The sequence below is a fragment of the Chelon labrosus genome (assembly GCF_963514085.1).
Source record: "Chelon labrosus genome assembly, chromosome: 13".
NCBI lineage: Eukaryota > Metazoa > Chordata > Actinopteri > Mugiliformes > Mugilidae > Chelon > Chelon labrosus.
The window spans coordinates 19548257-19572826 of NC_140346.1; the positions used below are offsets into that span (position 1 = coordinate 19548257).

A 24570-nucleotide genomic window follows, 5' to 3' on the forward strand; every position below is an offset into this window, starting at 1 on the left:
TTAGTTTTTGTTCATTAAATGTTTCTTGGTGTTCTTCTCCGGCTTAAACAGTATGATAAAACACTTTGGAGCAAATATGCACAGTATTAGTCCAAAACTGGAGGCCAGTATTGCAAATATCTCGACAGCCACAGTAAATTTCCCAGGAGAGCTGACATACGCTGGGATAAAGGTGATCCACACTGCACAGAATATCAGCATGCTGAAGGTGATGAGCTTGGCTTCGTTAAAATTATCAGGTAGTTTCCGGGCCAGGACAGCTAATACAAAGCAAAAGACAGCCAGCAGGCCGATGTACCCGAGCACAGCCCAGAACCCAATGGCAGAGCCTAATGCACATTCCAGGATGATTTTCTCCTTGTATATGGATAGATTTTTTAATGGGAAGGGAGGACTAACTACCAACCAAATAGTACATATTAAAACTTGAATAAATGTGAAAGAAACTACAGTCATTCTTTGCTGTGGAGGACCAAACCATTTCATGACATTACTGCCTGGAAGGGTAGCTTTGAAAGCCATTAAAACCACGATAGTTTTCCCAAGTACACAGGAGATACAGAGAACAAAGGTGATGCCAAACGCTGTGTGTCGCAGCATGCAGGACCAGTCAGAGGGTGCTCCAATGAAAGTTAATGAACACAAGAAACATAGAGTCAGGGAGAGGAGCAGCAGGAAGCTCAGCTCAGAGTTGTTGGCCCTGACAATTGGAGACGTCCTGTGACGAAAGAATATAACCGCTGTTATAATGGTCAGACAGGCGCCACCAACTGAGAATGCAGCCAGGATGATTCCTAGCACATTTTCAAAGGAAAGAAACTCTACAGGCTTGGGGAGACAAGTGTCTCTCTCTGCATTAGGCCAGAATTCCTCTGGGCAAGGGAAACAATCAAGGGAATCTGAAAAAGAAGAAGAATTTATTCAATTTTGCACACATCCACAAGTAAACATTCAACACATTTACATAATAAAACATTTCATATTACCTGTAGCATTGCTGATCTCCCCTTCAGGACATGGTATACAATCATAGCAGCACATGGGTTTTCCTTTCTGCAGCACTTTACGAGTTCCTGGAGGACAACTGTCAGAGCACACTGACACTGGCACCTGTCACAGAGATACAGGCTAATTAATGGATGGACATTTGTTGCTACACAGCCATGATGACTCCATTTACCAAAGATTAATTTGTTATTGCCATGTTGCTCATTACTTGCGTGCCACCATCCACCCATGTTAGGTTCCTGTCGATGCGGAACTCCTGGCCCACTGGCAGCGATGCATCATAGTGTCCCACTGTTACCAACTCAATGAAACCAGTCTGACTTTTCTGCCAGTTAACCAGCTCGTACACTGCCACAGGATCCCCGTTAGCATCAAATGACACGTCATAACCATTCACGGAAAATCTTACTGTCTTCAGCTCAGCAAAAACCTGCGAGGATGTAGTAAAAGTAACACAGAAGAAGAAGGGAGGAGAAGAAAAAGAAAATTCATGTTCAGCTCAATTAAATATTCTTTAGGTTAAGAAATACACTGGGATTCAGTTATGAATTTTATTCTGACCTGTTTGGACTCTAACTTGGTGAGCTTATCACACTGAGTTGTGCCGTTTATTTCCTTACACACTGCATTGTGAATGGCATGTGCTATTGCATAAACAGCCTTGTATGCCATGTTAGTAACTCTGAGTTGAGAGGTGTCAGTGTACGCGGTCTGGAGCGTCTGCAAGTCTTCAGTTCCATCACACACACTCTCACCTGGAGCAGCACCTAAAAACACAGAGGTACGCGTTTTCGCGTTTGAATATTAATGTTGTTGTGTAGTATTTTCAATGGAAACCAACTCCAGACACAAATTAGTCATTGGACAATTAGCATCTATCTGTTGGTCTGAATTCACAGCCACAGCGACGTATTGTCACTTATACAAGCTAATAAGTGCCATTTTTAAACTGCATTTGTTTAATGGAAGACTACAGTGTTGATATTGCAGTTATCACTGCAGTGTAGTTTACATGAGATAAAAAAGATTCTCACTTTCTCTCAGTCTACAGTTGAATGCATCCTCCCAGAATTCAGTTATCACTGGGGATGCAACCACTTCAGAGGGAGAGAGATCCAGGAGGAAGTCTCTCAGACCTGGAATGACAGATTGCTGAATGCCAAATCCAATGGCCCCGGCACAGAAGCTGAAACTCAGCATCTCTTGATCGGTTACCCAAGCCTCACTGCCAATCCACTGGCGAGGTGGGGAAGGCTCCAAAGATAACTCCTCCAACAGCATCTTCATGTCTCCAGGGGCTGCAAATGCCACAACAACCAAAGCTGTCGACCTGGAGAGTTATAGTACAAGTGCTCATAATGACACACATTTAAAATGTTGTGAAAATGGATCAAGACTCTGAAAATGATTTTAGTGGTCTGTATACAGGCTGCAGCATTGATATCATATGACAGAAAAAAAAAACAAAAAAAACATGTAGATGTAGGCTATCATCAATCTGCACACAAGTTAAATCTGTGATGTAGAAACCTGCGGATAACATCAGCTACTCTCTGGATCCTGCTCCGTGGGTGGGTCCGATAGAAAGATACAGAGTACTCCACACAGATCCCCTCTTTGTGTGCTGCATCCAAAAAAGACGCCATGCCATTATTTCCGTAGTCTGAATCCGACCGGACAGCCCCTATCCAAGTCCAGCCAAAGTGTTTCACCAGCTTGGCGAGCGCGTCAGCTTGGAACTGATCACTGGGGATAGTTCTGAAGAAACTCGGATACTGCTGCTTATCAGACAAGCACGCACAAGTGGCAAAGTGGCTCACCTGAAGCAAAACAAGAAAGCGTAACTCTTTAACGGAAAAATAAATCATCACGCTCATATTTTACACCGGGAGAAATGACTTCAATATTTACTTGTGGAATGTTAAAGGACCCGATGACGCGCGACATGCTGATGGATGGCGTGGATCCAGACTCACCAACGATAGCCATCACCTTACCAGACTGGGAGCAGTTATCTCCGGTGTCAAACACGGGATCCAGGCCATTTGAAAGCTGAAACGCCGCATGCACCGCCACCGGGACCGAGCCGCACGAGTCGTGGATCTCATATCCAAGCCTGACGCCCGGCAGCAGCTCCGTGCTGTTGTTAATCTCCTCGATGGCAAAGATCATTGCGCGGGCGAAGCGCAGTTCACGGGTGTCCATGCTGCACAGAGACACTCATAAGATAAGGACAATTAACATTGTCACAGAAAAGGAGATCTTCTGTTCATAGTAATGGAATATTAATAATGCACAAATCTGTCAGTCATATACAAACTGTTAAATGAGAAGATAATAGTAGATATGATTCCAAAATCCACAGGAAAATTAATACAAAGAGTAACAGTAGTCATTTAAATAAGTAAAGGCAGATTATTTTCATGTAATATTTGCTAATCAGGTGAAACTCACTTGTTTTTCATTCAGCTATGCATTTCAATTATTGTACATTTACTTTATAACCAAAAACTCACTGAAATCTTAATGCAGTTCCTAAAAATGCTGTCTAACAACATATTACAGAACACACATAAAAACATTGCAATTTCTATTCTTGCACAGTTTAACATCCTTTCATCCCCCATTTCTCCCTCCTACTAACCTCCCTGTGCACCTGAGTGGTTCAGGCATGGTGGTGTAGTTGGGCTTCACTGTGTTAATGTAGTAGTGTATGGAGAAAACGCCCCCAACAACGTAGTCGCCATCCATTGAGAATGCAGGTAGGCGAGAAGTACCCTGCAGCTTGCATTTAACGGATGAAGTCTGAGTACTGACCCCACCCAAGACATTAGCTGAGTTCAGCTCAAACCAACCCAGAGTCAATCTCAGGCCAATGAAGAGAATGGAGATATCCATCCCTCTAGAGTTTGAATGCGGGGGTAGGAGTGTTTTAACTGGTTTATATAGCTCCTCACACAGTATGGTACGTCAGCTTACAATACATCAGAGAGGCCCATACCCAGTCGCCTTTGATTATGTGTTTCAGTTCTCTGACCTGTTTGTACAATATAATTTCTACTATGGATCTTTTCTTCTCTTTGAAAGTTACCACTGTAAGCAGTTGAACAAAACAAATTTAATTTTGCCACATCCTCCAACCTTTTGGCTTGATTGAGCTCATCTTACATTAAAGCCTGATAAATATGCCCCCAGTTGGTTGTTTGTAAAATTAATAAATAACAAGATTTATTGTTCCACTATATATCTATCTCTCTCTCTATATATATATATATATTAAATAATATAAATGAATTTGTATTTATGTAAAATGTATAATAAATCCTGCTAGTGAGTTCATTTTTAGAGTTCAGATCCCTAATCTCAGTCTCAATCAAACAGTATCAACATTATGGGTTTACACTTTTTTTCAAGTAATAGATATTTTTGTATTTTCAAGTAAATCATGACCTTACAAATTATATTTATTAGTCTAAACGAATGGGCATTCTGAATATTTAGTCTAATGTTCTGTATGTGATGATACAAATGATACTAATCTAAACCAAACAAAGCCCTGTTCCTGATAAGCAAACGTGGAGAAGCCCTAAAACTAAAACTAAAGAAAAAAAAAGCATCTTTCCAACTTTTGTAAGTATTTATTTATTGGTCTGTCTGTCTGCCTATCTGTGGACAGAGTTTGTCAAGCCATAGCATCACGTCATTGCGTGTGTGGGCCGAGAGCATGTTGGTGCTGCTGGTCTGAACCCAATTTATAATTTTAATTTAGGTCCTTGTCTTTTTCATTGACATGATTTGGGCTGAGGTCCATCCATTGAATTTAGCTGCTGAGTTTCCAGTTTCTAGTCTGCCTGAAAGAAAACAGCGAGCATGGATGAATGTACGGGGTGACGGGGTCAGGTGGTAAACATCCCAGAATGGAGATCCATACAGCTAGCACTGTAACCGCCTTATGGTCAGTGAGTTCACTGCCTTCACTTTGATATGAGATACATGTCTGTACCGTTTCTATGCATCACATTTATTATGGCTTTTGTAAAAGACTGCTTGTTTGCTTGAATCGCTACAACAGAGGTGAAGAGGTTAAAATTAGCATAAGTCATACAACAACAACAACCACATTAATACTGTATTTATTCAAACTGTACTGCAACATTATTATTATTTTCAATCTGATTTAGTTTTTTTCCCCCTCATTGTATTTCTGCAGTATTAAGAAAACATATTCATCCTCCAAGGAACTTCAAAATTCCTTTGACTGTACATTATGTAATCCTAATGAACTCTTCGTAATGACTTCTGGCCGTGCCCCAATTGGTAGTATGAAACATTGACGAAAAGAACCCAAAGGGGATGACCTAACCCTGCATATAAAAATGAAGTTGCCACGCATCGAGATTAGAAAGAGGAGTGACCAGAGGAGGGCAGTTATGGGGGTATTGCTCAACATACACTTAATCTTTTGTGTCCACCTGCTCTTGCTTTTGTTCTCTTCTTCCTTCTTCTCCTCTGTGTGTTCGTCTGTTTCCCCATCCTGTAAATTACGGAGACAGTTTCACCTCAACGGGTTGCACGAGCCTGGGGACGTGACTCTGGGTGGGCTGTTCGAGGTCCACTACACCTCAGCCTTCCCCGAGTGGACGTTCACTTCCGAGCCAGCTCAGCCCACCTGCACAGGGTAAGTTTAAACGCAGAGCAGAGATCTCACCAGTTTATACTTGTCTGTGCAGTGTGTTCAAGATACTAAAAATAATGTGAAACCTTTGTATTATAGGTTTTGATCAATACTGAAATAGACATAGGAGTCTAAAATGTAGCCGTAGAACTTATTACTGCAAGATGTTTTGACAATGTGGATATGTGGTTTTATGTTTGGGTTCAAACTGTGCATTTAATGCTTAATAGAGATATTTTGTTGTTTTAGCTTTGACACTCAAGGGTTCAGGCAAGCCATGACGATGGTCTTTGCTGTTGACGAGATCAACAAGAACTCTAATCTGCTGCCGAATGTGACCCTAGGATACAGTCTTTATGATAACTGTGGTGCACTTGTTATTGGATTTCGTGCCGCTTTAGTGCTGGCCAGCGGTCAGGAGGAGCAGTTTATCCTTCAGGAGAACTGTTTTGGGACCCCTCCAGCCATGGGGATTGTGGGTGATTCCTACTCAACATTTTCTATCGCCACCTCCAATGTTCTCGGTTTATTCAGGTTGCCCATGGTGAGCTTAACATTTTTTGTTGTTGAGCTTTTCGAGAAGAAAGATTTTGCAAGAATTGTCGAGGAAGCATGAGCCACTATACAAAGCCTGTGTTTCTACCGTGTGTCTCTTTTCAGGTTAGTCATTTTGCCACATGCTCCTGTCTGAGTGATCGGCAACGGTTTCCATCTTTCTTTAGGACGATTCCAAGTGATGCTTTCCAGGTGAACGCCCCTAGCTAAATAATTACTTTAAATGTAATGTGTTTAACAGGAGGCAGCAAAGTTAAAAACTAAGTGTTAGTTCCCAGTGAAATAAGCTAGTTGAAGAAATGTGAGCTTTGTTCATCAAAGATATCAAATAAAATCAAATATATATATGTAGATTGGATGTGAGAATGCTGAAATCTGTGAAGCATTTATCCCTAAACTCTGTGTTCACTTAGGTACGTGCTATGATTCAGATTCTTAAACGCTTCGGATGGAGCTGGGTTGGCCTTCTGGTCAGTGATGATGACTACGGAGTCCATGTCGCCCGATCTTTTCAATCCGACCTGACTATGACCGGTGGAGGTTGTTTGGCCTACACCGAGGTTTTGCCTTGGGGCAACGATCCAGATGAACTCAGGAGGATCGTGGATGTGATGAAGGAATCAACTGCTCGTGTGGTCATGGTGTTTGCGCATGAAATCCACATTTATCAGCTAATGAAGGAGGTGGGGTTGAAACTAGAATGAATGTACATCATTTATTTCTTCACTTTACAGTTTATAGCAGGGGCTTTAGAAACATTCTGAAGAAAGTACTTAAGAAGACAAAGCGTGGAGCTAAAAAATAGTGAAATATTAGATAACTGAGAGCATATTGTACCACAGAGTCTGAAAAAAATATATTTGTTTTGTAATATAATGCACAGGTGGTGAGGCAGAATGTGACCGGCTTACAGTGGATGGCCAGTGAAGCCTGGACATCAGTTGACGTTCTCCAGACGCCTGAGTTTATGCCGTACCTGGGCGGCACGCTGGGCATTGCCATCCGTCGTGGAGAAATTGCAGGGTTCAAAGACTTCCTCTACAGAATACACCCAGACCAATACCACAACAACTATGGAAATAGTATAGTGAGAGTTTCATCCTACAATATGGCCCTATTTGTAGAAACTAATACACTGTATGTGGCTACTTCTGTTAACTCAGAGTTATTGTCACTTTACAGGTAAATCAGTTTTGGGAAGATGTATTTCAGTGTAGATTTGCTCCCCCTCCACCAGGATGGGTGGAAGCCGGTGGAGCTCTGTGCACTGGACGGGAAGATCTGCACAGCGTGGAGAGTGAGTTGTTTGACGTTTCAAACCTCAGGCCCGAGTACAACGTGTACAAAGCTGTGTACGCTCTGGCCTACGCCCTTGATGACATGCTGCGCTGTGCGCCAGGGAGAGGGCCTTTCAGCGGGCACAGCTGCGCCAGTTTGCAAACGCTGGAGCCATGGAAGGTGCGATATCAAGTTACATATCAGCTTTCTCTGTTTTAAAATACTGCTGTTACACCCTGAAGTACCTACTAAAACATTATAAGACAAAATGGCATGAACTTCAAGATATACAGCTGATATGTTTGTACTTTTTAATAGTTACACATCAGATATTGTCTTTGCTGACCTTCAGTGGTTTAATTTTTCCCTTGGCAACAGTTTAAAGGGTGTGGTCACATGCCAAACAAAGCAGACTAATGATTACACTCAACCAAACTGATCATGGATTTGGGATTAGAGGAGCAGGGCATACTGCTTTTCACCACGGTGTTGTTACACTTTAAACACAATAATTGGACAGTAATTTGGACGGTGTCTGTTACGTTTTGTATGTGTTATTCAGATATTTAATTTTTCTCTCCCCATTTGCAGATGGTATATTATCTGGACAGAGTAAACTTCACCACACCATTTGGTGACCAAGTATTATTTGATGTGAACGGTGATGCCTTACCAGTATACGACATCATGAACTGGTTGTGGCGCCCTGATGGAACGGCAACGATTCAAAATGTCGGCGAGGTTAAAGAGTCAGTCAGAGGCGAAGAACTCACACTGAATGAAGGGAAGATTTTCTGGAACTTTGAACCCAGACAGGTTATTGCTCCTTGTTTATTTGACTGAAAACCAAATAACAACGTGAAATGGTGTAGAACGGTGATAACTGTTGTTCTTAACAATCTTTTACAGCCACCCCAGTCAATTTGCAGTGAGAGCTGTCCTCCAGGTACTCGCATGGCCCGAAAGAAGGGGCAACCTGTGTGCTGTTTTGACTGCATCCCTTGCTCTGAGGGAATGATCAGCAATGACACAGGTTGGTATTAATTATAAAATTATTTAATTTATGATGTTGGGTGATAGGGAACATGTCCCAAAGCTAATGGTGTCTGTATCCTGGGAGGCTTTTTATTTTAACTTTTCCTTTTTTGTCAGACTCCATGGAGTGCATCAGTTGTCCAGAGGACTTCTGGTCGAACCCTGACCGTGACCACTGTGTGCCTAAGAAGACAGAGTTCCTCTCCTACCAAGAACCTCTGGGTATCTGCTTGACAGCTGCTTCATTACTGGGCACATTTATCTGTGCTGTTGTTCTAGGGATATTTATCTATCATCGCAGCACACCCATGGTACGCGCCAACAATTCTGAACTTAGTTTCCTTCTCTTGGTGTCACTTAAGCTATGTTTTCTCTGTTCACTGCTGTTCATTGGAAGACCCAGAGTGTGGACATGCCAACTGAGACATGCAGCATTTGGAATCAGCTTTGTGCTTTGTGTTTCATGCATCTTGGTCAAAACCATGGTGGTTCTGGCTGTGTTCAAGGCCTCTAAGCCAGGAGGCGGAGCTAGTCTAAAGTGGTTTGGTGCTGTACAGCAGAGAGGAACAGTTCTGGTTCTTACTTCTATTCAGGCAGCAATCTGTACTACCTGGCTTGTGTCTTCCTCGCCAATGCCTAATAAAAACACACAATACCACAATGATAAGATAGTTTATGAGTGTGTCGTTGGATCCACAATTGGCTTTGCAGTTTTATTGGGTTACATTGGCTTACTGGCTACCATAAGCTTTCTTTTGGCATTTTTGGCAAGGAATCTTCCAGACAACTTCAATGAGGCCAAACTCATCACTTTCAGCATGCTGATCTTCTGTGCTGTGTGGGTGGCCTTTGTCCCTGCTTATGTTAACTCACCAGGCAAGTATGCAGATGCAGTGGAGGTATTTGCCATCCTGGCCTCCAGTTTTGGTATCTTGGTGGCGCTGTTTGGACCCAAATGTTACATAATCCTGCTGAGACCAGAGAGGAACACAAAGAAAGCTATCATGGGCAGAGGAGCCACTAACACATAAAACAGGACATATTCTCTCAATTTACATTCATTCAAGAATAATGCTCATAATTGATATATAATATGATTAACTGTCATTTACAATGAATTGTCTTTGAATGATGAATGAATAAAGCTGAATCTGCCCAATCTGACCTTTGCCTGATCATTTTCTCTTTTTCTGAACTTCAACCACGTCCACACCCTTTATACAATAGCAATGCTATCAATATTGTAAATGCAGCAGGTCTGTTTTGTAATCAAAGACTGTAATGCATCCATTACTTATATTTTAAAATGTGCTATGACAATGCACTATTAATGGCCAACGGTATGTAAACAGATCTAGCCGCAATATTTTCAGGATTCCATTTTACCAACTGCGTATGGCACTGGCTAAAAACTAGTGATGCAATGCAATGTGCTTAAGCTAGTCAAATACTGTATTTTGATACTCAGCAAATGTCTGCTCACTGTCCTCAGAGCCACTAAGTTATAAACCCGTAGATTATTTCATCTGGCTAGTACAGTGTTGCTCCAAAAAATGTTTGGTTACCGGAGTGATCCGATTCTTTAAGATGTGGGTGACTTTACAGTATTGCACGCCCAAACACAGCATTCTGAAGCCTCGTTCTCCCATGTGCCTATTCACGTCATTTGCATAAGGATAGTATTATCAGAGAACCAAGGTTATCCTAAAAGTAACCAAATATACTTTTTGTGTCTCAGTGGCAGATCCCAGTCTCTAAACAGATTCTTTGAAAGCTGCAAAAGGACCAACATGCACCTTCTATGAAGACTTACTGTATATAAGCCTGTATACTGTATACTGCTACTGGATGCTTGAATTTCCCTCGGGATTAATAAAGTATCTATCTATCTATCTATCTATCTATCTACTGTAGTGTGAAGAACCCACACTAAAGACCACCAGTGAAGGCATTGCCATATGCAAGCTAAAATGGAACAATGGTGTTGGGATGCCCGTCTTGCAAAGGCACCAGTAGAATTCACAGAAATGCCTCTGAAAAAGTCACCATTCTGCTGGTAGAACGTGGTTGTAGATCTCTTGTCTGAGGACAGCCCACGACATGTGTTTACAGATAGAACAGATTTACTTATTTGCTTGGTGATGTCGAATTATACGAGAGTTTCGATAATAATAACACCCTTCTGTTAGTTGGAATCCATAAGGTCACACGGCAGATACATCAGAGAGTGCTGCAGCACATTAAACCCACAAAACCCATAACAAAAGAAAAGACGGTGATCTTGTCAAGTAGGAGCATAATATGTCACTATTATCAGAGATAACTTATAACAAGGTCATGGATGGTGTGCTTGGCTTGGCCTCCTCAACATTTCACATGCCAAGCCCAATAGGCTAGATGATTCAACAGACTGGGAGGCTGTATTAAAGTTTATGATGCCTGGAAGGAGGGACATATGTCACCCTAGCTGAGGGTTGATCAGAGACCTAGTAATTGCTTCACCTCTGGGTGGACATGGAGGTCCATATCCTCTGCAAGCTGGAGTAGTCCTTAGCTATTTTCCCCTCCTTTATACAACACCAATAATTGTTTAGATGGAAGATGAGAGAAAAGCAGAATTTTTCAATCCCTCGTAATCCAGGAATTTGGGCCTCAAGATGAAAGACACTAACTCAACATGTACTGGCATGGGGCTACAAGGGTAACATTACTGCATGATCGCACACCACTCCACTTTTTACAACAGGAAGAGAAAGAAAGCTGTTTAGGGTTACAGGTATTCATAAAGGAGGACACAATTCAGGTGACTGGCCTGTCCGCTGACAAGGGCTTTCTTGACTTATTGCTCCACAAGGTTGTTTCTATAGTGAGGCTCCCTAACTAATATTGTACAAAAATGTTACAGGATGATGGATTGACAACAGAGGTCAACAGAGCTCCATATGCAACCACCCATCAATACTGATTGTAACATTCACTCCACTGGTTGTAGTTCTTGAGATGTTCGAATTACCAATCAAGTTGTGCTGTTCATTTACCTATTGATTTGGTTTATTTGTCTGTTTCTGTCATATTTACACCTCTGTAGGTGGCAATGGTGTTTTTTTTTTTTTTTTTTTTACAGAAAGTAAACATTCCCCACTTATCACAGAACATAGAATAAAAATACTTAAAAATTAAACAGCATTGTCAGCATTTGAGGTCTTTTTTGTGTTCCTCATGGTGGGTTGTTGAGGTAAAAAGACACAAACGCATAAATCATTAACTGTGTGTGTCTATAGGATTCATTTGCTATGTTTATGCCCTGCCCTCACATGTGACTGTGGGTGGTGGTAAACTATGATGAAAATCATATACGGAGCGGACGTGACCATCCATATATAACGAAGCACGCATTCACAAAGATTAGAAACAGCGGTGTAAGAGGAGGTGCAGTTATGGGGGCATTTCTTGGTGCATTTATGCTCTTGAGTGTCTACTTTGTTTTGTTTTCTTCCTTTTCCTTGTCCGAGTCGTCCTCTCTTTCCTCATCTTGCAAATTAAGAAAACAGTTTTACCTTAATGGCATGCACAAACCTGGTGATGTGATACTGGGTGGACTGTTTGAAGTACACTACACATCTGTCTTCCCTGAGCTATCGTTCACCTCAGAACCAAAGAAGCTCAGCTGCCAAGGGTAAGTGTCGCACTCATGTAGCAGCACACAACAGAGTATGTTGATTTTTAGTGTTAATAATTACATTTTATGTGCTAGTTTTGACCCTCCAGGGTTCAGGCATGCTATGACCATGGCCTTTGCTATTGATGAGATCAACAAAAACTCCAACCTGCTACCTAATGTGACTCTGGGATACAGTCTGTACGATAACTGTGCCACACTTGTAATTGGGTTCAGTGCAGCGTTGTCACTGGCCAGTGGTCGAGAAGAGGAATTCCTGCTTCAGGAAAATTGTTTGGGGGCCCCTCCGGTCCTGGGGATCGTGGGGGATTCCTTCTCAACATTTTCTATTGCCACCTCTGATGTAATAGGTTTATTCAAATTGCCCCTTGTAAGTGCTCTTTCTTCAATTTTAGCTGTGCCTTTTATTTGCTGTAACACTTTTAAATGACCGATTGGTAGATATGCATTGCATGTAAGGATTCTCTAACATTTTATGTTGCCTTATAGGTGAGTTATTATGCCACATGTTCTTGCCTGACTGATCGCCAGCGATTTCCATCCTTCTTTAGAACAATCCCAAGTGATGCTTTCCAGGTGAAATGCTGTTTTAGAAATGCAATGTTTCATAGAAAGTGTATTGATATAACATCCCCTCAAAGTATTTTAGTTGTAGATTTAAACATACTTAGATGGATTAAGTAGAAAGACCATAATGGGATTTAATAAATGTGATTTTATTGTGGTGTTTTGACAAAAAAAAAAAAAAAAAGAAAGAAAGAAAGCCTGTACACTAATATCACCATGTGGTTTCATCCAAGGTGAATTCCATGATTCAGATTCTAAAACGGTTTGGCTGGACGTGGGCAGGTCTGCTGGTCAGTGATGATGACTATGGGCTACATGTCGCTCGATCCTTTCAAGCTGAGTTGACCAAGGCGGGTGGAGGATGTCTGGCTTACTCTGAGATTTTGCCGTGGGGTGAAAACCCATCTGAACTAAGTAGGATTGTTGAAGTTATAAAGAAATCCACAGCTCGTGTGGTTATTGTGTTTGCACATCAGATCCACATGATTCAACTAATGGAAGAGGTACCTATCTATCCATTTATCTGTCTATCTATCTGCATGCAGCACATCTGTTTTTTAACTGTTCACTTGTTTCTTAATAATAACAATTTTAGTTTTGTATTTTATAGTGAACCTGGCCCATCACAGTGGGATATAGTTGCATAAATCCAAAAATATTAACAAAATCCAATGAACAGGTGGTGAGGCAGAATGTGACAGGCCTGCAGTGGATGGCCAGTGAAGCCTGGACAGCAGCTGCTGTTCTCCAGACACCACGTCTCATGCCGTACCTGGGCGGCACGCTGGGCATTGCAATTCGCAGAGGAGAAATATCAGGGCTCAGGGACTTTCTGTTAAGAACACGTCCTGACGTCAATGACAACGTTAACAATGGAAATAGCATGGTGAGGTTATAACATTGAATTGGATCTGTCATTCCAACATAAACTATTGTTATTTTTGTTAAGACTTTGTTTGAAATACATTTCAGGTAAGGCAGTTTTGGGAATTCACATTTCAGTGTAGATTTGCTCCACCTCCAGCAGGTTGGGTGGAAGGTGGAGGAGCACTGTGCACTGGGGAGGAAGATCTAAAGAGTGTGGAAACAGAGTTTTTGGATGTTTCTAACCTCAGGCCTGAATACAATATTTACAAGGCTGTGTACGCTCTGGCTTACGCCCTTGATGACTTGCTGCACTGTATTCCGGGGAGAGGGCCTTTCAGTGGGCGTAGCTGTGCTGCTTTGCAAACACTGGAGCCATGGCAGGTGTGATATCAGTTAACACTCAACCACTATTCACACAAGTTTTTATACCAGCTTCTTTTGGACATAATGCACAATATTTTAACCCAAACCCAAGAAACAGTGTTTAATCACATTAAGAGAACTCCGATTTTTACTTTTAGTGCACAGTATTTGAACAAAACCATGATACAATCTTAATCTGGAAAATGTGTCACAGTATTAATCTTTTAATTCATCTAATCTCTTTGTAGCTCATGCATTACTTAGAAAAGGTCAACTTCACCACATCATTTGGTGATCAAGTGTCATTTGATGAAAATGGTGACGCCTTACCGATTTACGATATAATGAACTGGCTGTGGCTCCCTGATGGAGGAACTAAAGTGCAGACTGTGGGGGTCGTTAAGAAGACGACTGGCAAAGGTGAAGAGCTCACTCTTGATGAAGACAAAATCTTCTGGAACTTTGACTCCAAAGAGGTTACTTCTGTTTGTTATTGTTTGGCCTCGGTTCTGTGTGACACTCAATAATAGCATTACGCTTCGTAGAATAAATGTGATGACACTCTTACTGTCGCTGCAGCCCCCACGGTCCGTTTGCAGTGAGAGCTGTCCTCCGGGTACCAGGATGGCCAGAAAAAAAGGGCAACCAGTGTGCTGTTTTGATTGTGTCCCTTGTTCTGAGGGAATGTTCAGCAATGAAACAGGTTGGTTTAACTTAGTCAGCGTTTTTTTTTTATATTAATGAATCTGCCCCTTCTGGCTTTCCAGGTTAGCACATGCAGAATAACAGGTCATTTCTGGTATCTATAGACGTTCAACGTGAATATGTCTACAGAGAGCCAACATCCTTGCTACTGGATAAGTGACTACTTTGACTGACTGTTGTGGCAGGGACATCATGAATATCTGTGTTTGAATGTCTGAGTGCAATGGTGCAGCTTTAGCAGTAAAGGTCACTAATGTACTGTAACAAATTGTTAGTAAAAATGTTTTAAAATACAGAAACAAAAATAATATTTCCGTTTTTCTTAGACTCTGTGGAGTGCATAGGTTGTCCAGAGGACTTCTGGTCCAACTCCCAGCGTGACCATTGTGTTCCTAAGAAGACAGAGTTCCTCTCCTACCAAGAACCTCTTGGTATCTGCCTGACAACTGCTTCATTGCTGGGCACATTTATCTGTGCTGTTGTCCTGGGGATCTTTACATATCATCGCAGTACACCCATGGTGCGCGCCAACAATTCTGAACTGAGCTTCCTGCTCCTGGTGTCACTTAAGCTATGTTTCCTGTGTTCGCTGCTGTTTATTGGACGTCCCAGATTGTGGACATGCCAAATCAGACATGCAGCATTTGGGATAAGCTTTGTGCTTTGTGTTTCATGCATCTTGGTGAAAACTATGGTGGTTCTTGCTGTGTTCAAGGCCTCAAAGCCAGGAGGTGGAGCCAGTCTAAAGTGGTTTGGTGCTGTGCAGCAGAGAGGAACAGTGTTGGTTCTTACTTCAATCCAAGCAGCAATATGTACTACCTGGCTTGTGTCTTCCTCGCCAATGCCTCATAAAAACACACACTACTACAATGACAAGATAGTTTATGAATGTGTAGTGGGCTCCACAATTGGCTTTGCGGTGTTACTGGGCTACATTGGCTTACTGGCAATCCTTAGCTTCCTGTTAGCATTTCTAGCAAGGAATCTTCCAGACAACTTCAATGAGGCCAAACTCATCACATTCAGCATGCTGATCTTCTGTGCTGTGTGGGTGGCCTTTGTCCCAGCTTATGTCAACTCTCCAGGCAAATATGCAGATGCAGTGGAAGTATTTGCCATCCTGGCCTCCAGTTTTGGCCTCTTGGTGGCGCTGTTTGGACCCAAATGTTACATAATCCTGCTGAGACCAGAGAGGAACACAAAGAAAGCTATCATGGGTCGTGGAGCCACCAAGTCATAAGGTTGCAGTAACAATAAATGATCAGTGGAGAATGCATCAATTCTTTAGATTTCTGTCCTTGTTTCCAATGTTCAACATACTATATTAGTCTCTTTACAATAAACATTTAAGAAAAAACAACTAAAAACTGTGTGTCTTGGTGTTTCTTGAAGTAAGATAAACATCTCTGGGCAGCACAAACAACATATGCCTTCAGAAAAATATTACTGAAAAATGTACTGAAGCCATATAAATAATTCTACTTATTTTACTCAATAAAGATGCAGAGATCAGTCAGATCATAGTTTTAAACCAGACTTGACACTTTTCCAGAAATGAAACAGGCAGTAGAGTTTGTGCTCATGCAATAGACTGTAAAGGTGGAGAGGGGGCACTGTGAGAGAGAGGGAAATTAATTAGAAGAAGAAGAAGACTTGGATAGTAAATCTGGCTAAAGCTAAGAATCAGAATCAGCAAAAAGAGATCTGGTTCAAATATGACAGGTGGGTGACATTAGTTTTGCAATGTTCAACAGATATGCTGTTATTGAAATGTTAGCTACACTTAACAACCCTACCTTGAAGGGATCTGCTGCCTCAGGAAACTCAGTCCACCCTCTTTGCAAGTTAGCTTTACAATAGCAGCAGCATCAACACTTTGCTAGTCCTCTACCTAGCTAATATTAGTCACATTACTTGCTGTTTGGTGAGGTTGAGTACTGAAGGGTGTATTTTTTGGGCCTGTTGTCTTAAGATGGTAGTCTGATGGATGGCTAACTCAACTTTTAAATGATTGGATCTGGATGTTGCTATGATCACAAGTGTTGCTAACATTTCTGCAGTGTAAATGCTTAAAGTACATTTTGTCTTTTCATGTAATCTAAATTGGCTGTAAAAGGTCTGTAAATTGTTAGCTAGCTAACTTGTTTGGTGTGTTTTATAGTGATGTGTCATGCTCAAAAGAGCTGACTGTAATTGATCAGAAGAGCCTATTCCCACTATTTTTCCTTTTGCGTGAGGAGATCATACAGTTATTTGAAAGCAGAGAGGGGGACAGACACTGGCTGAGTAAGACAGCAGACAGTGGTGAACAGGGCAGATACTCACAGAGAGAAGAAATCGCATCAGCCCATCTAAGCTGAGGCATCTGATTTTTCTCAGTTTTCACAAATATTCCAGACACTTGTACCATTTTTTTACTGAGTTTGGTTCTGTTTGTTTGCACAATTACAGTTTTATTGAAATATTAAACAAAAGTAAGAATGTTTTTGTAACCAAATAACTGTACAAAATGAGACAATTATTATTCTTCTCATAAAATCATTGAATGCAAAAAGGCCAATCAGCACATAAACCATATGCATTTGCCATGTTAGTCTAAAATATTAGGCTATAAACGATACTAAATAAAGAGCCATTCAGGAGCCGAAAGAGCAGGCTCTTCTTTGGGAGCTGTGGCAAAGGAGCTGGCTCTCAGAAAAAAGCTGAACTTCCTGTCACTAGTGTTTCAGCTTTGATCTGAGGGGTTTAGCTCATGGTTTACCTAGTAAGCACTCACAGTTAAGCTAAACTATTAATTTAGCTTAAGTTAAAGATGGCTGACGATGAAGAGTCAATAAAACTAGAGTAGTCTATTATATATCCATGGCAAAAGAGTCAGCTCTCAGAAAAGAGCTGAACTTCCCATCACTAGTGTTTTAGCTAGTAAGCACTCACAGTTAAGTCTTAATCCCAGTTTGTTTCTTAGGTTTGCCTCATTTAGCTTGGTGGATTTTATATTTTCAAAAATCGCAAAACAAGTTTTAAACATTTTATTGAACTGAACGGAAACTGTAGTTTATCCCACTCTCCAGACATTTCCAAAATGTACATATTGTCCTGAAATAGGTTGACCCCTTGGTTTACTGAGCTTTTACAAAATGTTTTGAATACTGAATATTAACATAATTACGGTAATAAGTTGTGTCGTGTCCTACCGTAATAACCCTTGCCCTGATAGGTTGTGTGATAGATTACACACTAATAGAAAACATGTAAATTTGATGAGACACCCACTGGTGTATATAAAATCAAGCAACCTTGAATTGAGAATATAAAGTGTGAAGGGAGGAGGACAGTTATGGGAGCTTTATATGATGCATATTTAATCTTGGGTGTCTCTCTTGTGTGCTCTGTGTCGTCCTCATTTGCCTCGTTTTGTAATTTACGGAGAAAGTTTCATCTTAATGAAATGCACAAGCCTGGTGACGTGGTGCTGGGTGGGCTGTTTGAGGTCCACTACACCTCAGTTTTTCCTGAGCTGACGTTTTCTTCTGAGCCAGAACAACCCCGCTGCAAAGGGTAAGTATCTCGTACATGCAGATATTAATGTGTTTATGCAAATAGCGGTCTTTATTGAAGATAATGTGTAACACACTGTGGAAATTAAACAATTATTATGAAATATGGTCATATACTTGCAACTTTTAAGCAGTTATGAAATATTCCAATACAACTGTAAAATGTACTGTATGTTAATATTATCAATATACGTTAATTTATCTTTATAGGTAGATAGTTGTCTGTACTGTCTCACAGTACATATTAGATTTTAATTTCAGTGATTAATAATGACATCTTGTGTGTTAGCTTTGATATTATAGGGTTCAGGCATGCCATGGCCATGGTCTTTGCCATTGATGAGATCAACAAGAACTCCAATCTGCTGCCTAATGTGACTCTGGGATACAGACTTTATGATAACTGTGGTGCACTTGTTATTGGATTCAGCGGTGCCTTGTCATTGTCCAGTGGTCAAGAAGAGCAGTTTCTGCTTCAGGAGAACTGTTTAGGTTCCCCTCCAGTCCTTGGGATTGTGGGTGACTCCTACTCAACATTCTCTATTGCCATGTCCAATGCGCTAGGTTTATTCAAAATGCCCATTGTAAGTTTTTTCGGTCTTTGTCATTGTTAATTGATTTTTTGCTTTAATAGTTGTGTTTTTGAAATAAGAAACACCTCTGACGGGGTCTGACTTCTTATGTTTCTTCATAGGTGAGTTATTTTGCCACATGTTCATGTTTGAGTGATCGCCAGCGGTTTCCATCTTTTTTCAGAACAATCCCAAGTGATGCTTTCCAGGTGAAACACTGTTACTGAGTACAGAGCTGCAAATTAAATTTTTGGGCAATAGAGTAAACTTATAGAAATTGCTCCAGATGGCACAGACCTTTTTATTTTTCTCATTAGTGAGCTTAATTAATGAGTTGATTGGGAGATGTATAGTGTATGGAAAATATAATTTATATATTTAACTCTAATTTGAATTTCATATTAGCAGCATATACATATATGTGCACTAATCCCTTTAAACTGATATATATTCTCTTAGGTGCGTGCTATGATTCAGTTTTTAAAACGCTTTGGCTGGACGTGGGTGGGCCTGCTAGTCAGTGATGATGATTATGGACTCCATATTGCCCAATCCTTCCAATCTGATCTGGTCGATGTTGGTGGAGGATGTCTAGCCTACCTTGAGGTTTTGCCCTGGGACAATGATCCTCGTGAACTCAGGAGGATCGTTAATTTGATTAAGAAATCAACAGCTCGTGTGGTTATGGCGTTTGCACACGAGACACACATGATGCAACTTATGGACGAAGTTAGTAATAAATTATAATATCATGTACAGATTTAAAATTTTAAGATACACATAGTATATAAAAATATGTCTTTTTGAAGTGAATGTCACTGATTCATAAAATCATGTTAGTTGTCACCAGTTTAAACCAAACAACAATTTTCTGACAATCTATAATATGTACATCAAGAGCCATTCCCTAAAAGTAAAATTATTTAAAATTATTACGCACAACTACAATTTTTTGAAATGGTTATTATTTGTAGATTGGTATACACAGAACTTATGTAAATGTATGGTCTTGGAAAGATATATGTTTTTTTCACTTCTATTTTTTATCCAAAAAGGGTTCAAAAAAGGCAACTGGACTTGTAGAGTTTTTTGAGAAGATGTTTCACCACTCATCCGAGTAGCTTCTTTTTTTAACCCTTTTTGGATATACCATGACCTGGATGACTGAGAACCTTCACGGGTTTGTATATTTTTTCCTATGTTTTTCTTTTTTCAACTTTCTTAACATTTTTCTTTTTTTAATTTATTGCCATACATAGGTAGTGCAACAGAATGTAACAGGCCTGCAGTGGTTCGCTGGTGAATCCTGGACAGCGACTGCTGTACTCCAGACACCTCGTCTCATGCCATATTTGAGGGGCACTGTGGGCATTGCCATTCGTCGAGGAGAAATGCCAGGGCTCAGGGATTTTCTGTTACAAATACGCCCTGACCAAAATGACAACCATGAAAATAACATGGCAAGAATTTAATCGTACAGTCTAATTTCAAATAAATCACTAATGAAAAGAATGAATAATGGAATATTGTAAAATATTATATTGTAGCGTCTCTGTTTTTCTATGTGGCAGGTGAGGCAGTTTTGGGAATACATATTTCAGTGTAAATTTGATCCAACAGCTTTGGTGGAAGCTGGGGGAGCACTATGCACTGGAAAAGAAAATATAGAAAATGTGGAGACGGAGTTTTTGGATCTTTCTAGCCTCAGGCCTGAGTACAATGTGTACAAGGCTGTGTATGCTCTGGCCTACGCCCTTGATGATATGCTCCACTGCGAGCCAGGCAGAGGGCCTTTCAGCGGGCAAAGCTGTGCCACTTTGCAAACAGTGGAGCCATGGCAGGTGTGATATCAACCTTTATTTCAATTTGCTGACTCATATTAATTCATGATCAAATTAAGTGTGGAGCCTTTAGTCATTGTTTACAAACCATCCCTGTCTCGTTTTTTATATAGATTCACTGAACTTAAAAATACATAATGTCCTGATTTTATTGCAAATCATTTTAAACCCTTGTCTGTCAAAATACTGAATTTCTTTTTTCTGTTATCCATTGTAGATTGTACATTATTTGCAGAAGGTCAACTTCACCACATCATTTGGTGATCAAGTGTCATTTGATGAGAATGGTGATGCCTTACCAATATATGATATCATGAATTGGCTGTGGCTCCCTGACGGGAAATTTCAACTTCAGAATGTGGGTGAGGTGAAGAGGTCAGCCTTCAAAGGCGAAGAACTCAAACTTGATGAAGACAAAATCGTCTGGAACACTGAATCAAAAGAGGTTGTTTCTCCTTTTATTGGAAATTTAGCTCTCAGTTTTATGAAACAAAATGAAATGATGGTTTAATTGAATTATGGTTTATTGTTCATCCTGTAGCCTCCCAGGTCGGTGTGTAGTGAAAGCTGTCCTCCAGGTACCCGCATTGCCAGAAAGAAGGGGCAACCTGTGTGCTGTTTTGACTGCATCCCATGCTCTGAGGGAAAGATCAGCAATACAACAGGTTGTGGCTCCTGTGTGAATAGTTTTCTTCAGACACATTGTGTTATGTATAGTATATTGTATGTATACTGCCAAAATTTATATCTTCTTCACCTTTTTGTCAGACTCCATGGAGTGCACTGATTGTCCAGAGGACTTTTGGTCCAGCTCCCAGCGTGACCACTGTGTTCCTAAGAAAACGGAGTTCCTCTCCTACCATGAACCTCTGGGTATCTGCTTGACATCTGCTTCATTGCTGGGCACGTTTATCTGTGCTATTGTCCTCGGGATCTTTACATATCATAGGCGTACGCCCATGGTACGTGCTAACAATTCTGAACTGAGCTTCTTGCTCTTGGTGTCTCTTAAGCTGTGCTTCCTGTGTTCACTGTTATTCATTGGAAGACCCAGACTGTGGACATGCCAACTGAGACATGCAGCATTTGGAATCAGCTTTGTGCTTTGTGTTTCATGCATCCTGGTGAAAACTATGGTGGTTCTGGCTGTGTTCAAGGCCTCTAAGCCAGGAGGTGGTGCCAACCTCAAGTGGTTTGGTGCTGTACAGCAGAGAGGAACAGTTTTAGTTCTAACTTGCATTCAAGCAGCAATCTGCGTTGTGTGGATTGTCTCTGCCTCACCAGTGCCTCATAAAAACACACAATACCACAATGACAAGATAGTTTATGAATGTGCAGTTGGGTCCACCATTGGATTTGCAGTTCTTCTTGGCTATATTGGCTTCCTTGCCATCCTAAGCTTTCTTTTAGCATTTCTAGCAAGGAATCTTCCAGACAACTTCAATGAGGCCAAACTCATCACATTCAGCATGCTAATCTTTTGTGCTGTGTGGGTGGCTTTTGTCCCTGCTTATGTCAACTCTCCAGGCAAATATGCAGATGCGGTGGAGGTATTTGCCATCCTGGCCTCCAGTTTTGGCCTCTTGGTGGCGCTGTTTGGACCCAAATGTTACATAATTCTGCTGAGACCAGAGAGGAACACAAAGAAAGCGATCATGGGTCGTGGAGCCACCAAGTCATAAGCTTGCAGTAACAATAAATGATCAATGGAGAGTGCATCATTTCATTATATTTCTGTACTTGTTTCCAATGTTCAACATGCTATATAAGTCTATTTACAATAAACATTTAAGAAAGAACTACTTTAAACTGTGTTTCTTGGTGTTTCTTAAAGTAAGATAAGCATCTCTGGGCAGCACAAGCAACATATGCCTTCAGAAAAATAGTACTGAAATATTTACTGAAGACATATTAATAATTCTACTTATGTCACTCAATAAAGATGGAGAGATCAGTCAGATCACTGTTTCAAACCAGACTTGACAGGTACATCAACTTTTAAACACTGACAACTTGACAACATGACAATTTTGCGTGTCAATGTGTTAAAAAAAGTTGTGATTTTAACCATTGCTCTTTAAATGCAAAGAAAAAAACAGGGTTGGAGTGATCAACATAACATTTTTTCCTGAAATGAAAGAGGCAGTAGTTTGTGCTCATGCAATAGACTGTAAAGTTGGAGAGGGGGCGCTGTGAGTGAGAGATTAATTAGAAGAAGAAGAAGAAGAAGAGTTGAAAGATAAATCTGGCTCAAGCTAAGAATCATAATCAGCAACAAGAGAGCTGGCTCATAGGATCTGAAAACAAAGGGCTATGCAGAGATCACTCTGTTGCCTGACAGGTGGGTAACATTAGTTTTGCTATGTTTCACAGATATGCTGTTGTTGAAGTGTTAGCTTAACACTGTTAAGTTAACAGTGTTAACTACACTTAACAATCCTGCCTCAGGAGACTCACTCCACCCTCTTCGCAGGTTAGCTTTATAGCAGCAGCATCAACACTTTGCTAGCCCTCCACCTAGCTAAAATTAGTCACTTTACTTGCTGTCTTTTTGTTACCTCATTTTATTGGTTTGTAGAGTACAGTCATGGATTTGGTGAGGTTGAGCACTGAAGGGTGTGTTTTTTGGGCCGTTGTCTTAAAATGGTAGTCTCTCCTAGAAATGGCTAACTCAACTTTTGAATGACCTGGATCTGGATGTTGCTATGATCACAAATGTTGCTAACATTTCTGCAGTATAAATGTTTAAAGTACATTTTGCCTTTTCATGTAATCTAAAATGGCTGTAAAAACATCCATAAATTGTTAACTAGCTAGCTTGTTTGGTGTGTTTTATAGTGATGTGTCATGCTCTAAAGAGCCGACTCTAAGAGCCAACGGTTGGTAGTGAATCAGAAGAGCCAATTCCCATCGAGTGAGAGCCGGCTCCCCACTATTTTTCCTTTTGCCTGTGAGAACTTGGGATCATGCAATTGCAGTGTTTTGTTCATTTGTTTGCACAAAAGTAAGAACATTTTTGTAACAGAATAACTGCACAAAATGAGACAATCATTAGGCTTCTCATAAAAACATTGAATGCAAAAGTGCCAATCAACACATAAACCATATGTATTTGCCATGTTGGGCTAAAATATTAGGCTATAAACGATACTAAATAAAGAGCTATTTGGGAGCTGAAAGAACCGGTTCTTCTTTGGGAGCCGTGGCAAAAGAGCTGGCTCTCAGAAAAAAGCTGAACTTCCTGTCACTGGTGTTTTAGCTTTGCTCTGAGGGGTTGAGCTCATGGTTTAGCTAGTAAGTACTCACAGTTCAGCTAAAATATCAGTTTAGCTTAAGTTAAAGATGGCTGACAATGAAGAGTCAATAAAACTAGAGTAGTCTATTATATTAAAACTTATAATAGTAATAATCCCTTTGCTGATATCTCTTTAATCGCTCTGTTCATTTTTTTAATTATTGTTTTGGTTGTCTGTTTGCTAATTCAAACTATAAAGTTTACAACATAATTACACAAGCACTGTATAAAGTTAATGTTTATTGGTTTTTGTTATCTCTTTCAATTAAGAAATAATATACTTATAAAACATAGTTGAGCGGTATCGTCACCCGTTAAGTCGGCATGACTGAACTGTTGTTCATTTCACTTAATAGTTTGCTTCTCAGGTTTGCCTCATTTAGCTCGGTCGGTTTTATATTTTCAAAAATCCCCAAACAAGTTTTAAACGTTTTTTTGAACTTAACTGAAACTGAAAATTTTGAAAGTGTCAGTGATATGTCGTTAATGCCACTCTCTAGACATTTCCAAAATATTCATGTTGTCCTGAAACACCTTGTTGACACCTTGGTTTACTGAGCTTTTACAGAATGT

The 24570-nt window shown here is 40.5% G+C and overlaps 4 protein-coding genes across 4 annotated transcripts; 3 read left to right on the plus strand and 1 right to left on the minus strand.

Annotated features, from left to right (window-relative positions):
• On the minus strand, window positions 1-3969 carry LOC311498605 (extracellular calcium-sensing receptor-like; the record flags this gene model as incomplete). Its single annotated transcript, XM_084559267.1, has 8 exons — window positions 3653-3969; window positions 2920-3214; window positions 2539-2828; window positions 2043-2338; window positions 1570-1775; window positions 1217-1438; window positions 987-1110; window positions 1-899 (listed from the first exon to the last, which is right to left on the minus strand). Exons 1-8 carry the CDS (start codon window positions 3904-3906, stop codon window positions 1-3), a joined length of 2586 nt encoding a protein of 861 aa, XP_084415393.1. The 5' UTR covers window positions 3907-3969.
• A 1976-nt stretch (window positions 3970-5945) lies between these two features.
• LOC311498615 (extracellular calcium-sensing receptor-like) lies at window positions 5946-9591 on the plus strand. Its single transcript, XM_084559276.1, has 8 exons — window positions 5946-6227; window positions 6344-6430; window positions 6652-6921; window positions 7122-7325; window positions 7421-7696; window positions 8108-8332; window positions 8426-8549; window positions 8669-9591. Exons 1-8 carry the CDS (start codon window positions 5961-5963, stop codon window positions 9580-9582), a joined length of 2367 nt encoding a protein of 788 aa, XP_084415402.1. The 5' UTR covers window positions 5946-5960; the 3' UTR covers window positions 9583-9591.
• Window positions 9592-9694: 103 nt separating this feature from the next.
• LOC311498601 (extracellular calcium-sensing receptor-like) lies at window positions 9695-16239 on the plus strand. The gene is made up of 9 exons (XM_084559263.1): window positions 9695-12227; window positions 12306-12600; window positions 12720-12806; window positions 13031-13300; window positions 13477-13683; window positions 13770-14045; window positions 14276-14503; window positions 14607-14730; window positions 15059-16239. The coding sequence occupies exons 1-9, from the start codon at window positions 11989-11991 to the stop codon at window positions 15970-15972; spliced, it is 2640 nt and encodes an 879-aa protein (XP_084415389.1). The 5' UTR covers window positions 9695-11988; the 3' UTR covers window positions 15973-16239.
• Window positions 16240-17331: 1092 nt separating this feature from the next.
• Window positions 17332-22612, plus strand: LOC311498603 (extracellular calcium-sensing receptor-like). The gene is made up of 9 exons (XM_084559265.1): window positions 17332-18290; window positions 18579-18873; window positions 18984-19070; window positions 19321-19594; window positions 20125-20321; window positions 20433-20702; window positions 20920-21147; window positions 21244-21367; window positions 21471-22612. Exons 1-9 carry the CDS (start codon window positions 18070-18072, stop codon window positions 22382-22384), a joined length of 2610 nt encoding a protein of 869 aa, XP_084415391.1. The 5' UTR covers window positions 17332-18069; the 3' UTR covers window positions 22385-22612.
• The last annotated feature ends 1958 nt before the right edge of the window (window positions 22613-24570 follow it).

Excerpts from the sequence above, each read along its gene's own strand:
- LOC311498603 (XM_084559265.1), top strand. The coding sequence starts at position 18,070 with ATGGGAGCTTTATATGATGCATATTTAATCTTGGGTGTCTCTCTTGTG. Across the intron at positions 19,071-19,320 it reads TCCCAAGTGATGCTTTCCAG|GTGCGTGCTATGATTCAGTT; the intron begins GTGAAACACTGT and ends ATATTCTCTTAG. Across the intron at positions 21,148-21,243 it reads GGAACACTGAATCAAAAGAG|CCTCCCAGGTCGGTGTGTAG; the intron begins GTTGTTTCTCCT and ends TTCATCCTGTAG.
- LOC311498601 (XM_084559263.1), top strand. The coding sequence starts at position 11,989 with ATGGGGGCATTTCTTGGTGCATTTATGCTCTTGAGTGTCTACTTTGTT. Across the intron at positions 13,684-13,769 it reads TTAACAATGGAAATAGCATG|GTAAGGCAGTTTTGGGAATT; the intron begins GTGAGGTTATAA and ends AATACATTTCAG. Across the intron at positions 14,504-14,606 it reads GGAACTTTGACTCCAAAGAG|CCCCCACGGTCCGTTTGCAG; the intron begins GTTACTTCTGTT and ends CTGTCGCTGCAG.
- LOC311498615 (XM_084559276.1), top strand. The coding sequence starts at position 5,961 with ATGACGATGGTCTTTGCTGTTGACGAGATCAACAAGAACTCTAATCTG. Across the intron at positions 7,326-7,420 it reads ACAACTATGGAAATAGTATA|GTAAATCAGTTTTGGGAAGA; the intron begins GTGAGAGTTTCA and ends GTCACTTTACAG. Across the intron at positions 8,333-8,425 it reads GGAACTTTGAACCCAGACAG|CCACCCCAGTCAATTTGCAG; the intron begins GTTATTGCTCCT and ends AATCTTTTACAG.